Here is a 15,512-nt window from a genome sequence, read left to right as displayed (position 1 = left end):
AAACTTTGACTAAACGATTTATTTGGCAGACACATATATGACTAATTATTATTTTCAAATTCTCCGTTTTAAATAACCTAAGATAAGAATGCTCATTTTTACTAGTTGCTATATTCTGTCATTTTTCCGCCATATATCTTTTGTCTTTTATCTCTTTCAGTTATTTGAAAGTTTTATGCAAAGTGAAAAGGGTCAAAATTTAGTCCGACAATGGGTACTTCTTTCATTTCCTACACTATTAAGTCGTCAACCCTCTTATTTGGCAATATGGGCTTGTACTGTATGCCTGTTAGCTGCGGCTACAGAACCAAAACTACGTACGGCGTATCCTTTGTTTATATATATATAACTAAATATTCGTTATATTTTCAATCAGTAACATATTTTTAGGTTGATCGTGGCTGTCCAACCTAAGTTTATCTGTCTACCGGGTTTAAATATGTTCTATTCATCTCAGTTTATGTAGTTTTACAACCTCGTTAGTTAAGTTACCTTTTTCTGCCGTCTCTAACTGTTTGATACTGTTTTTTGTTAAGATAACTGAGAAATATCAGCCTTTTAGTTCGTAAAGTAGAAATTATTTATTTTGAATCAGGCACGTTCTTTTCATCAACTGAGACTATTTTGATAAAAATTATCTGTAGTTAGTGCCCATGATTGTTAGTTAGTTTTTATGCTACAAAGATGGATCAAATAATATTCACGTTGAATCTTGCTTCAAAGTAACAACTTTCAGACATTCGTTTTTTGACCCATCATATAAGAATCAAATCCAAAATTTATTGATTTATACTGTCATCTCTATAGATGGAGTGCATCAAATAACTTACAACAGAATTTATTCAATCATAAAGTAAACTACAAGACATACTATGTCTGGAACAAATTCATTGTCTTCATAGTCTGTTTATTCAAAACAGTCATTTCGTCACTCAAAATGAGAATGAGAAATGTTTAATATTGTACAAGCTTTGTTGTGCTATCAATGGTGCATCATCCAACTTGATATATTGATCGACACTCCATTCACTCTCATGTCATACTTTATTTGAATGCACCTATATAAGAAACATTTCTTAAGTGTTAAATGCTTTCAGCTGTATCTTTCACATTGACACTGATCATTATCTGCATTTATGAACATCGCTTTCTATCCTCTGAATCAGATCGTTATTATCATCTGCTTAATTAAAGACTGTATTCGTTGCGACATTTTCATGATTACAATTCATACGGAATTTGTGCAAATAATCAAGAACAAATGTAAGAAATGAAACGTAAAATTGTGGTTGCTTAAACGAGGCTAATAATTCTGCACACGTCTAATATGATTGAATTAAGATTAAATAATATTGGACGATATCAACTAAGAATAATTGATGATAGATTAACTCTACGTTCAACTAAAGATTATTAATTTCAGTAGTTGAGATCGTGAGTCAATTGAAGCTAGACTATTATGGAAAACCTAGAGGCACTGGGTAGCTGTTTCATCCTATTGTGGGACTCCTCAGCAGTGCGCACCTACGATCCCGCCTCGCGAGGTTCGAACCCAGGATCTATCAGTCTCGCGCGCGAACGCTTAGCCTCTAGACTACTGAGTTCGAATCTTGCGAGGCGGAATCGTGGATGCACACTGCTGAGGAGTCCCACAATAGGACGAAACGGCTGTCCAGTGCTTCCAGATTTTCTATGGTGGTCTAGCTTCAATTGACTCATGATCTTAACTATTGAAATTACTATAATATTCACGAAAACTACTTCTGATATTAAAAATTATTAGTATACTATATGAATCTCCTCTATCTTATTAGTAAAAAAAAACAAAACGAAATAAAACAAATTACAATATCGTCACTCTTATTGTACTATGTCTTCAAGGTCATTTGATTAGTGATGTGTTTTTATTTAACACTTTAATTAAACAAAACGAACACCCACTATTTACAACAATAGAAACACAAACTTAAACAATTTTTTATCATATCTGTTAAACTGAATATTATCATAAGGTGTAAAAATGAAATAGCGTAGCCCTCTATATTGTTCCACCTTAAGAGAGAACGAAAGGAGATTGATTAAGAACAAGTAAGTGTAAGACTATTTCAGTAGATCATTAATATAAATATAGTTTATTTACTTGTTTTCATTATTTTTCTTAACAATATATATATATATATTATTTCTTCACTTAACTTATACTATTTTCATCAGGCTATTTTTATGCTATACTTATAAATTATCCAACACTGAACCAAATAATTCATTCAATATAAGCACTGATACTGCTACTACTACCAACACTGATAGTAATAATTCACCTTCTTCTTCTTCATCATCATTTTTCATCACATCCAGTACAAATCTATGGTTAAATGACCTTTTATGTTTAGCTGCTTATCATTTTGTTACGGATGGTTTATTAAAACCTATTTTGAAATCGGAATCAGAGATACTGTATAATAAACGTCAAGCCGAACGTGATCATTTTCTTGCTTTGATCAAAGATCATTGTGATAAACTTAATACTACGAATAATAATTCCACTGTTACTACTCCAACTACTACCAATGCAACAAACAATATCAATAGCAGTAGTGGTAGTATTAGTAACAATAATAATTCATTTCCCAATAATAATAATATAAAAATTAGTGTTGACAATTCCTCTATATTTCATCAATTATATACAATAATTAAAAAACAAGTAGCTGACACTTCCTCATAGATCAAATTTATGGCTGTGCTGTTCTTTTTTTCTTTAAAACAAACAAACTGAATCTCAACACTCCTATTCCACACATATTTTTTCCATGTTTATAACTTTCATTTCATCATGCTTAATCTAGCAATAATTATAATAATAATAATAAAATTGTATTGATATACCAGTGTATATTTGTATTTTGATACCTACATAATTCATAATCGACACGTGAGTGAGTACACATGATTGGGATGGGATCAGAAGGCGAAAGGTCAAAATTGAACTTTTTTTTATTTTCATATTCATACTGATACTACGAATAATAATAATACACTTTATGGTATCAGCACTTAATTGACCATATTTTTGTTATCATTTTTTTTTGTTATTGTTGTCGCCATCGTGGTGATTGTTCATGAATGGTTCTGCACTGTTCGTGTTTTTTTTCGCAATTCATTTTACTTGGCTTCAATGAATTGTCATATGTGTTTTTGTTTCGGTCAGTCATCATTACATTTGTTCACTTTCGACATTACAGAATATGTATTTTATTATCTGTCAATATGACTGGCTGAATATATGTTAATGTCTATCTGTTGTTAATAAAAACGATTTACTAAGAGAAATTGATTAGTTTATGAAATTTATTTTTATGTGTGATATTATAAATAACTGATTGTCATGAATGAACAGAAATATTTTAGAATTTCTTTGATGTTCGGTTCTTGAAAATCTTATGTATATAAGTTCTGCAGCTTCATTTGAATGTTGCGTTGACAAGAATTCACTATTCAGTCCTTTGGCAATAATGATATATTGAACACTGCTATCTGGAAATGAAAACTGACATTTTCCAACAATGCTTCAAAATAATTCCTTTAGGTTATAAATTGGATCGGCTTTTAAAATACTAAGCAATATATATCAATATTGTGATTTAGTTGAAAGTGTATATTACTAAGCAGTTTAAAATTAGAATTATACTATAATTCCATGCTTATTACTCTTCAATGATTTCTCGTGGATTTCTGTTTGTCTCATTTAAAAGTGAAATTCAATCTTTGTCGAGTGTCAGACAGTTATCTACCACAAGCAGTAGATGAATATTGCTCAAATTTCTGAGTTAGTTGAAACTAGGTATTTACACTTTTGGATCCAGACTCATTGACCTAAATGTTAAGCGCTCGCGCGCGGGACAGTAGATCCTGGATGTGGTTCTAGCGTGCAGAGTCGTGAATGCGCCCTGCTGAGGAGTTCTATACCACTGTTTAATTCTGTGCTTTCAGGTTTTCAGCAGTGGCTAAGATCAGTTCTTGATTTAAGCTTGGAAAATTCACTACAATTTATCTATATTAATAAAAATGATTGTGTCTAACAGTTTCATTGTCATAATATCGTTATATCTCCAGATGAAATAACATCAATAAAGTATTCGATCTGAGGGACAAAACCTTGCTGACTTTTTAAGGCTATCAACTGAAAGCGTACACTTATGGAAATTCGTATGCAACTAGTATTTTCGTACATATTCTAATTGTCTATGGGATACCGAACGTTTATGTTTCATATCTCTTAATGACGAGTCCCTTTTATGTTCGCCAATAAACTAAAACACTAGTAAAGTAATATGCGGAACTATCTACTCAATAGTCAGCATTCGTTGTTGATACTTGCATTCGTTAATAATCATTATCTACTTATGCATTATTTCAGATAAGAGGACAGTGAATGTTGTGGATCACTATGCCGATAACTAGGGGTCAGGCTAAATGGAACAGATTGACTGCTAAGTAGTAAATACCAGGTGGTTTAATTTTTTTGCCTCTATCGATCAGTTTTAAGGGTGATAGTGATTGGTTCAAATTTTGTGAAATAAGTGCTCAACTTGTCCAAATGCACATTTTTTGTTTTCTGGAATAAATTATTCGATTGGTTATAAACCATTTTTAGCTGCCATCTGATTAGTTGAGTTCAGTGGAGGCCATTTAGTTTTGATTGGATGTCAGTTTGTTTATATGAAAATTATGTGATTCGAAAATGGTCTAGGTCGTTTCAATAGTTTAGGATAAGGAATTCTTTAAGTTACTTTCGACTAATGATTGGGAGATGTAACTCTGTAGTAGCCAAAGTTATGCAAAATTTGTAGTTTATGATCTATATAACATAGAGCAACTGACCATTAACTCTCTGAAGAACGACAGAAATTATGGTATCATCGTGAACGTTTCGCGGTCGATAAAGGCGTGAGAAGTTGGTATTATCATTAAATTCAAGTCGCGTCTCATAAATTAGCACAAAAACTAGTTCTCATTGTTTCTTTTGTAACGTCGAAACAAACAACATCCATCAGACTGTTCAAATTAATTTAATCTACAGGTGCTAGTAGAAGGCACTTCAGGTTATTCACCTTATTGAGCTAATATTCACATAATCCTCCGAGAGAAATTATTTGACTTCTCAGTTTATCATAGATCCCTGGATTTCGTTCATTTAAATGAACATATATTGACACTGTCTTTTGGATGGGGCCGTTTACAAAATTGGAGTTGGACATTGTCTTCTACATCAAATTTTCTGGTGCCTGAAACCAACAGGTGCTTGGAACATTATGACCTCTGCATCAGCTGACTTTCTCACCCATGTGTTGTTTTCGTAAGCTAAGGAATTGCACCGACGGTTGTTGTGCAAATTCCTATAAATGGCAATCCAGCATTCTTTCGTCAAAAATGAATCCTGGACAAGTACATCTTACTGAAGACTTACGGAAATAATACTCTAAAATTCTTCGAATTATATTTACTAAGGCCGATTTCCGTTTATTTTTGCTGCTCTCTGACCACTTCTCCATCATACAAACTTAAAGTATGGTTTCTGATCTCGATAGAAATAGAAATTACGAGAGGGGAAACGACGTTGCGTTTCCTGAGTACTTTTTAACTCCCATTGACAGAAATGTCACTGAAATACCATTCACAAGAATAAATTTTCCGTGTTTGTGACCACTTTCGGAAATGAATCTAAACTCGAGTCAACTCGATTATTATAACCCTTTTACTCAAAAGGTGATTATCCCATTTTCATCTTAAAACGATAATAACCAATAATAGTTTTTCTTAGATTATTAATATTTTTGAATAACAAGTCTCAGGAATGTGTAGGGGGAGGGTATGGGGAGTTTCTCACTCATAATGGTGTGGGTATCAATAATAAGATGAGTCACTGTGACTCTAGGTGTCCACTTACCCTGTTATTAATAAGACGACGTCTATGATTACTGTTAATCAAACTTGTTCCCCAACTTTACAGACGTCCCCATCAATAATTCGGTTTTATGATCAGTCACAATTATCACGTATCCATTCAGATGAACTTAAAATGTAGATCCATACAATCTATTGAGGTTTGATCCGTCCTAACATAAAGTGATATTAGAAATTAGTTAATCTGATGGGGTACAATTTAAAATACTGTTCTGTGACTGGAGTCTGACTGAAACATCTCAACTCATGTTTTTTCAGATAGTAGATTTCCAGGCTAAATGGTGTTTACTTCAATCCTGCTACAAAAGATGTACTTATGTTTCAAACATCCAAGCACACAAGCATTTTTGTGTCCAACTTTAAAACGAAACATACGTTCTGGGCTCAACTACTAGATACTATCCATAATACGAATACTAGTCATCGCTTAGAAGTTAGTTACTAATTAGTATCTGAATAACACTTATTATTGGGCACATACATGAACCTATGAATGAGCACTAGTGACGTTGAATTTACTGAAGAATCTTATCGAGAGTTCTATCAATCCTCATGTTGACTTTATTTCATTTGACTAACTTGGATAAATGAATTGTTTCAAGTTTATGTCGGTATCTGACACATTCGTTTGATCAGTATTAGGCTAGAGTGGAAGTTGTATGTATTAAGTTGCTTTAAAATAACCTAAAAGATCAGGTGTCGAATTTTTCAGTGTTTACACTCATTCTTCTGTATCATAAATGCTAATGATACAGTAAATGCTAAACTTTGTTTAATACACTATTTTCTCTAATTTTCTATGCCACACTACCACTTGTTTATTTTTTGTTACCAAAAGATAATTTGCATATTTAGCAACTCTTAAGTGCCCTTGATTGAAAGATTAATTTTTTATCTTTTTTATGTCTGACCAGATCATTATAATACTCCAGTCTGATGGTCAGCCAATGTTCCATTCATCCAACAATTGACAAAGGTCAACAGACGTCATTTGTAATTATGAGTCATACATGATCAGCTGATATAGCTTAAGTGTCGAGCGCATCATACCACACACATGTCTAGTATAATATATTTATATATATTTGGTCAGAGTTTAACCAATAGGCTAGATGCAAATGGCGTGATAAATATAGGCTTTTCTAGCTCATCTATAGGTCAACTGTTTATTAGTCAGTCAAGGTCAATCGTATGTGTATAGGATTAAAATAAGAAACAAACAATTTTTCTTTATTTCTCTTGTGTCTCGTGCCATGTCTGGCCATCTTAGTGGTTTGTTGGATTACGATATGAATCCTGTTACAGCACAGTATATTTTATTTACTTCATTGCAAAAACTTGATCAGGCTAAACGTTCCCGTGGAGGTATTAGACTGCGTCATAGTCTTATGATCACTGTAACTGCACTGAAAGCTAAACAACTTTTATGGGGTCAAAATCAATCAGTTCACGAGAATGAATACCTGTCAAAACCTCATTTACGTGACGAAGAATATGAGACTGTTCACTTGGCATGTCATGTATATGATCAACCAGTTTCAAATCAAGGACTCAGTGAGTTCACCTATCTCCGCGACCCGAGTAAGTTCTTTTTACTTGTATATCTATGATATGCATGTAGATCATCAACGCTGATGATCTCTGGCCGTAAATATACATGTTTGGGTTTTTGTATTTCACTTCATTTTATGTTGCTTGAAAAAAGTAGTCGTAGCTTGGACCATAAATTCCTGGTATAATCAAGCACCTTTTACTCTACTTTTTAGTACAAATACAAAGTGCTTTGTTGATTCCATTTGTCATTTTACATTAAAATGTATAAAAAATATATTTGCGAACCCAGTATTAAAAGTAGTATGCTTTTCCACATAAACTTATTATGTGAATATACTTCACGTTTCAATATTCCTTACAAGAAACTGAAGTCCCTTTCTAGAATATGTTTTTCAACTATTCAGACGATAAACTAATATTTTGTTTTGTATAATTAGAGCAATTTTATTTTATTTATTTACTTAAACACATAAATACTGGTACAATAGGGCACCAGATATATATGCGCTACGCAAATGTCATTTGATTTGTGTGAGGGCTGTGATACTGCCTCGATGCCCAAACCGAAGCAGGTAGTTTTCCTAGGGGGCCACACCCGGAGCCTTTGACCTGAAGGTCTGATCCATAAGGCAGTGGAGCATCGTGAGGAGATGCAGTCCCATGATAGCCGGTGACCAACAACTGATTCATACGCCATTTGTTCCCTCCGGATACTGGAGCCCATGTGAACTATTGATTTGGAATCAGGGTTTTCCAACTCCCCTAGGTGGACGTTTCGTCCTCTCAATTTCGTAAACAACAGTAATGCCACGAAAAAGCAGTGAGTAGGACTTCCCTGTCAGAGGCTATATACGCGTGGCCATGTGAAAGCATTTGGAAAGGGAGAGCGTACTCTCCCCACTCTCGGTCGTACCAGGGTATTTGGGGGCAATAAAAAAAATAATGTTAGTCTTATCTCTTATTGTCATTATGTTAAATTTTAAATTCCTTTGTTGTATGGTCTAAAATAGGTCATTACATGTGACCTTAGTGACCTTTCTAAAGTAAATATCTTGATTTTTGTTTGATGATTCATCAAATACATTTTTATTTTAGATCATAGTTGTGGTTGAATCAATCAAATGCTCATTTTTTCGGTCATTGAGTCTTATTTTCTAATATCACTATCAATTTGGTTCTAAAAGATAGAATATTACCATCACTTAAACGAATTTAGGTAATTGATTATTGAGTTCTGTATAAGAAGTGTATACAAAGCTGGTAGAAACCGGCGCCAGAACTCTCTCTGTAATGATCCGTTAAAGTAGTCGAATAACTTGTGTATCTGGCTAGTTTTGTAAGTGATGGTGGTATGACAAAATTAACTACACATAGTAAAAGTCGAAATAGCTTATTCCAATCCGGACCATTTCTGGCATCGTCGTGATAGTCTTTTAAAGATTGGTTTTAAAACGCGTCGTAAAAAGTTTTGCTCTACTATTGGGAAGCCTGACCTTCGAGTTAGAGATCTTAGGAGACTCCGTGTTTAATTATCGTTGGTTCGGAAGGATTGTTCACATTCGGTGGTGTCACCGTGGTAGTAATACTGAGGTTTCACTTTGCGTGTTCGGTTTAAGCGACGATAATTCAATTAGTGTCAGGATCCTGAAGCACCAGCTTCCATCAGTGGTTTAAATGTTTCACAATTTCCTTTCCAGAGGTTCCCATTATTTGTATGTTCTGCCGACTCTGGACTGTGTAGGGAGGGCGGAAAGCCGATCATTTTCCGACAGTGCTTCAATATTTATAGGACTTGCATCTGTCAGCCCAACACGGCTCAGCAGTGAGGACCCCAGATGCAGTGAAACTCACTAGCTTGAGACATTGTGGTTTTCCTTTACATGCTTTTTAATATTTGAGTGGACTGTCAACCTAAAACATTCTTCCTAGTTATTTTTGTTAACTGTCCTGCTATTGTACACTATTCGTGTTCGCTCTGCTTATTTATTTATTCCTTCTCTTCTAGCATAAACCGTTTCCCTCCTTTATTTCACAAATTTATTTTGCGTAGAGCGTACTGTTCTTGTTATCCAGGTATACTGGATTTCATGTGCATTAAATAAAGTTAATAATTTAGCTTGAGTTGGTTATCGTCTAACTTCAGTTCTTGGACTGGTATATCCGTTTTTTCACAGTAAAATGATTTGGTTGGTGAATATGTTTGATGCCAAAGCATAACTAAATATAGAATAAATATTAATACTTAAATAAGAAAAAATGCACCTGAGACGATTCACTGAACAAACTTACATATCGTAAGTCAGTTTCTTGATTCTGTGAACCTAAGATAGATTTATGACTTACATGTTTATATACCGTTCAACCTATTATATACGTGTCATTCAAATTTGAAGTGACGACACGACTAGTGTACTATGACGAAACTCACTAACCAATCTCTTACTGCTTATTTACATTACTTGTCCATACTTATGTAATCACGACAAACGTTTGTGTTCGATCAAAGCTCATCTCTTCTGTAGTTTATACATCAAACGAGTTGTCATCTTTGTCTTAGCAAGTTTGTTTGGTACTTGCATAGGTAATATTTGTTTCAAACAACAGGAAACTTTTTAATTGTTACTTTGAATTTACCAGGGTACTACAGTCCAATCTTTACACAGTACTACCTTTTAATCTTTGAAATAATACCATAAATTATACAGTTTGACATATTTATGTCATTTCCAAGTCTTAATATGAAATTTATCAATTCTTATCAATATTTTTACTCGATATATCATATAAATTTATACAATATGAGATGATGTTTCAATGGTTCTGTTGTACTGACGGGGTTGAAGTTAATTTAGTTGGGTATGAACCCATAAAGCAATGACCGTTAATAGGTATGCAGATCACTACTTATCCTGTCCTACTCTAGAATAACAAAAAGTGCATAACTAGACTTCTCTAGTTTTTAAATTTAATAGGTATTATGTTTATATCGTGGTCACTAAGAGTATGAACAAGTTATTGGCTACGTAGATACAGTAGCTTATTGGATGATGCGTGGAGTGTTTAAAGTGAAAGGTACTGGGTTTGAATCCTACTGTAAATATCAATACTGGGATGCAAACACATCCAAAGTTTGACGAAACACGTCGTGGATCCCACTGATAGCCACAATTCATGTAAAATAACTTGTAACAAAATGACTATTGATACAGTCTGTACATATTCCAACAAAGATTAGTCGAAATTCATTCAATATCAACAACAGGATAACTCTAACCCTTCCTAATGATTATATAACTGTACTGTACAATCCAGTCAACGTTAACCATCAATCAGCATAGTACTGTTTTTATCCAAATCTATGTGTTTATATTCGAAAATAATCCTTTTAAGATTTTCTATATATTTTCTGGTTTTTAGCTCCATTCCTTTTTTTCACATTCCCTTTCAGATGAACCTTTCTTTCCCCCACCAATAGATGAAATGATGGAAATCGAAAATACGGATTTAGTCAATACTCCATCTAAACGATTACGTCAAGATTACACATTCTCTTCATCTCCTTCACCAGTACCATCACACAATGAACCTTATCTAGTCAGTATCAAATAAACAAAAATGTTTCCATCAGAATGTTGATCAAAAGGCTTACCTCCAATATCTTTTCTGTGATACATTTTATAAAGCAAGGACCTTGTTTTCTCTTAATCTTATACTGTCTTCAGTATCTATTTTTCACTTCTATGTTCGTATGTTGTGTACAAAACTTGTTTGCGTATGCCAAAAAATAATTATCGGCTGTTTGTCAGCCAGGAAAGTAAACATGTACTCCTGAAACGCAAAGTATTATTTTCTAGTTTTCTCTCTTGTTGGACATAATGAAAACACTTTTTGTACAATTTTTCATCAAGTTCTCATTCTTTATCCTGGATATTTTATTCCAAGGCCTTTTTCTTGTATTAGATGACCACTGTACATATTTTTTTCTTGAATATCAAAAAATTATCATACTAAAGCTCTTTTTGATTGCGAATAAGTTTACAAAGGAGATTTATGGGGATATTGTTTACTAGTTTGGATTTCCGACATGTTGCTAAACCCTCCTGTTGGATTTTTTTATCTTATATTCACGTTATTTAGTTCAGTGTATAGTTTATTACCACGTCAATCCACTTAGATTAAATTAAAGCTTTATAAAAGATTGATAATTTCTCATGCATAATTTTCTAACAATAGAATCAACAAAGCTTTTTCGACTTCTCATATTTGCTTGACTGCTATCGGCTTAATGTGCTTCTGTAATTCAAAAAAATGTCTAGGTCAGTTCTATAGTGTGTGAGTGTGTTTTAAAATAACTGGTATTAGTAGTTTTCAATCATGTTCGTTCTACGTGTTTCGTTGTTATTCCTTTAAAAACATGGTATCTTATACCTGTTACTAATCTAGAAATAGGTATTTCTGAATGTGATAAAAGTATGGTATATACTGACACTTTTGAGTTAGCCAATCAGTATTAAGGTAGCTCCTTATATATTTGAGCGAAATTTGAAGTGCAATGATAGACAACTTAGGTTTTATTATTAACAAAGCGACAACTGATTCTTAAAGTACTCAGAATCATCAAAAATATTTATGATGCGACTATAGTGTGAACTGAAGACGGTGCTTAAGCTAAGTGGCAAAACATACCTGCTCCTAAAGAAGATTTTGTGTTAAATACCATAACGTGGTTCAATGCGTATTCAAGAGTGATTAGTGGAGTTAGATGATATTCTCCATTTCGAACTTTCCTAAATCACAACCTTAAGTAAGTATACAGAAGAGTGGCAAAACACATTATAACCGATGTCGGTTCGTTATAAAAGCCTCAACCCTAATTCGTAAACCCAACATAAACTCCAGCCTTACTCTTAATGCCTAACCTTTTTAAATTATAACCAATATCGTGTAGTGATGATAGCTCTATGGGGTGATAACCATAACTCAGAATGCGGTTCTTACTCCTAACATGTAAAATGGAACTTTTCGCTTAACCACAATGAATAGTTTGGGATGTGAGGGTTAATCATTCAAATCAAAGCTGTTATTGTAGTGCTATTTCATTTTTGATTGTTTTGTAACTATTCAGCGTTTCCTGACTGGCTGATAAGTCTCCCAAGGTCGTCAATATATTATACTTTTAACGAATAAGTTAGTCCCTTTGACCAATCTTAGATAACGTGACTAGAAGACCTAAATTCATTAGAACCATGCAATAAATCTCTATGACCGTTTCAAATTTATGGTTGGTAGTTGATGTGAACAGGTGTGTATTACCTGCTCTTACCACAATATAGTTGTTTATTCGACTTTTTAACTGATTATACTCACATTCCCCCTTCCCTTGGTTAGAGATCTCTGGTTAGCGACCTATGCCCCACAAGAGGTAGCAAGCGCAATTATATGTAAATATATTCACATTTGATTCACGTTAATTATGTTCCATGATTATTCTGAATACAAGTGTCCAAATGTATATTAACTAGCATATAGGGATACAACAACAGTTTGCATGCTTACATTTAAGTTATATTCTGGATTTTGGTCGTTCAGCTATGGCTGCCTATTGTGTTCTAATAACCTTAGATTTAGACCATTTTTTTCAACAGAGTGGTAGGACACTAAGATTATAGTTCTCAATGTTGTCCACATTTTTTACAGGTTTATGAAATTTGGTGTGTATCGGTTTTGACTCCAAGGTTTTTACTAATTGCTTGAATTCATATTTTGTATTGCTAGATCCTTGATATTCCTCGTGCTTTCTTTAATATCTCTGTATACTTTACTGAGGGATATTCAAAATTGAAAGTAATCTCCCTACTTAATGAATGCAAGGTATCGTACTTACCAAGGAATTCAAGCGTTCATCATATCTATAGTTGTAATTGTGTACAGTCATCTATCTGACCTTAGAAATAAAAACTATTTTTAGGTTCTACTTAGTTATCTAATAGTGAATCACTTCCTATCCAACAGAACCTAAATTCCATGTTTCTCTTCATTCAACAATCATTAGCTGACAGTGAATACATTTCCGATCGTGTGCTTGATCCATATAGTCTTAATCTAACTAAGTATTATTATTTTAATTTTAGAAGTGTTATTAACATTATAGTTAATATGTATTTGAATACAGATATTGTCTTTTATCATTCAAATCAATAATTTGGAATTAATAAATTACCATTTTATAGAGTTGAGATCATGAGCCATCCACGATCCCGCCTCATGAGATTCGAAGCCAGGACCTACCAGTCCCGCGCCAGAACACTTAACCAATAGACCACTGAGCCGGCATCCAACGGTGTTAATGTCTAACTTCAACCAATGCGTACTGCTGAGTAGTCCCATAATAGGATGAAACGGCCGTCCAGTGCTTCCAGGTTTTCCATGGTGGTCTAGCTTTAATTGACTCATGATCTCAACTCTATAAAATTACTAAAATCTCCACAAAACCCCTTCTGAAAAATTACCATTAAAAAAACTGGACATGATATGCCATTTGTTACTGATACTTGACTTTATTACTCGAATTCATTTCATCATTATTGTTTTCTTCAAATGACAATTTACAAAAGGTAACAAAATAAAACTCCAATTTTGTTTGTTTTTTTTCTTTTCAAAATTTCTCTTTTTTTTATTTTTAAATATTTTATTCAAAATATAATGATATTTAATCGCTGAAAAATTCCCATCATCATATTAAAACACAATTATATGGAGGAAGAATATTCTTTTCAATTATTTCTCATCAGGTTCTACAATTATCATATCCAAATGAATAAACCACAAAAGAAAATTGGTCAAGTTTAAGGCAGAGTACATTATTTAAGAGAAACTGTAACATGTGAATCAAGAAGTGTTTGTGATATAAAATAAAATCGAATTGTTAATGTTGGAGCTGACTAATATGTAGTGTTAATATGACTCAGTTTATAAGTGAAATGAAATTGTAAGATAAATGAAATGTTAAGACTGAAGCTACGAAGATCAATCCAAAGGACTTTTAATGCAGGTAAACTACAACTAATGTTTTCCACACGTCCAATGATCACGCCGATGTTGAAAGACAAATTGCCTAGACTAGCCACTTCTTTCTGTATCTATCAATTCAATTGCTCCTGTGGGGCAAGTTATATAGACAAATGTTCTAGGAATTTGTATACTCGAGCTCGTGAGCACCTCCCAGTGTGGTTAAGCAAAGGTGTAGTCAAAACGGTTAAGAGCTCTATTTTAGCCCATTTAGTTCAGACGGGACATAGAGCCAATATGGAGCAATCTTTCACATTAATATATCATGTGAACAGCAGTCTACCTAATTCCGTCAGACTGAGAATCCTGCAAACGGCTGAGGCAATTGCTATTCGGATCAAAAAGTCAGAGCTTTGCATTAAAAAGAAATGTCCAACCGCTCCTTTTACCCTAGTCAACTTCAGGGTCAACTTGTTAATAATCAATTTTATAATATGGTGACATTAATTTGATTAATGTTCATTTTTATATCCTTAAAACTTATTTTATCTACACATCTTACCAGTCATTATTATTCTTATTCTTATTCTTCTTATTATTATTATCACACTTGCTAACCTTTTAGAGAAATTTATTCAGCATCCATCCCTATTTACTATATCTGACCTAATTCATATTATTCTACATATTACGTAATTTCTAATTTGTAATCCAATTGTTCTATCTCACCCCCTATGTCAACTATATATATATTCTGATCATTTGTCTTACGATTTTATTTCACTTATAAAGTGATTCAGGTTAACACTACATATTAGTCAGCTCCAACATTAACAATTCGATCTTATTTTATATCACAAACACTCCTTGATTCACATGTTACAGTTTCTCTTAAATAATGTACTCTGCCTTAAACTTGACCAATTTTCTTTTGTGGTTTATTCATTTGGATATGATAATTGTAGAACCTGATGAGAAATTAT

The 15,512-nt window shown here is 33.3% G+C and overlaps 1 protein-coding gene across 1 annotated transcript in view; it reads left to right on the top strand.

The window, feature by feature from the left end:
• The window catches only part of Smp_165420 (putative zinc finger protein), a gene marked incomplete at both ends in the record, with an annotated part of 156,356 nt that extends 145,383 nt beyond the window's left edge, over positions 1–10,973 (top strand). The window contains 3 exon segments of the mRNA XM_018793290.1: positions 161–324; positions 2,215–2,600; positions 10,969–10,973. Of these exon segments, the coding sequence (XP_018647817.1) occupies positions 161–324; positions 2,215–2,600; positions 10,969–10,973 (555 nt within the window).
• Positions 10,974–15,512: the final 4,539 nt, after the last annotated feature.

This window comes from Schistosoma mansoni, chromosome 1 (assembly GCF_000237925.1).
Source record: "Schistosoma mansoni strain Puerto Rico chromosome 1, complete genome".
Taxonomy (NCBI): domain Eukaryota; kingdom Metazoa; phylum Platyhelminthes; class Trematoda; order Strigeidida; family Schistosomatidae; genus Schistosoma; species Schistosoma mansoni.
Note: the sequence above shows the minus strand (reverse complement) of the source record. Positions and strands in the feature narration are given on the sequence as shown.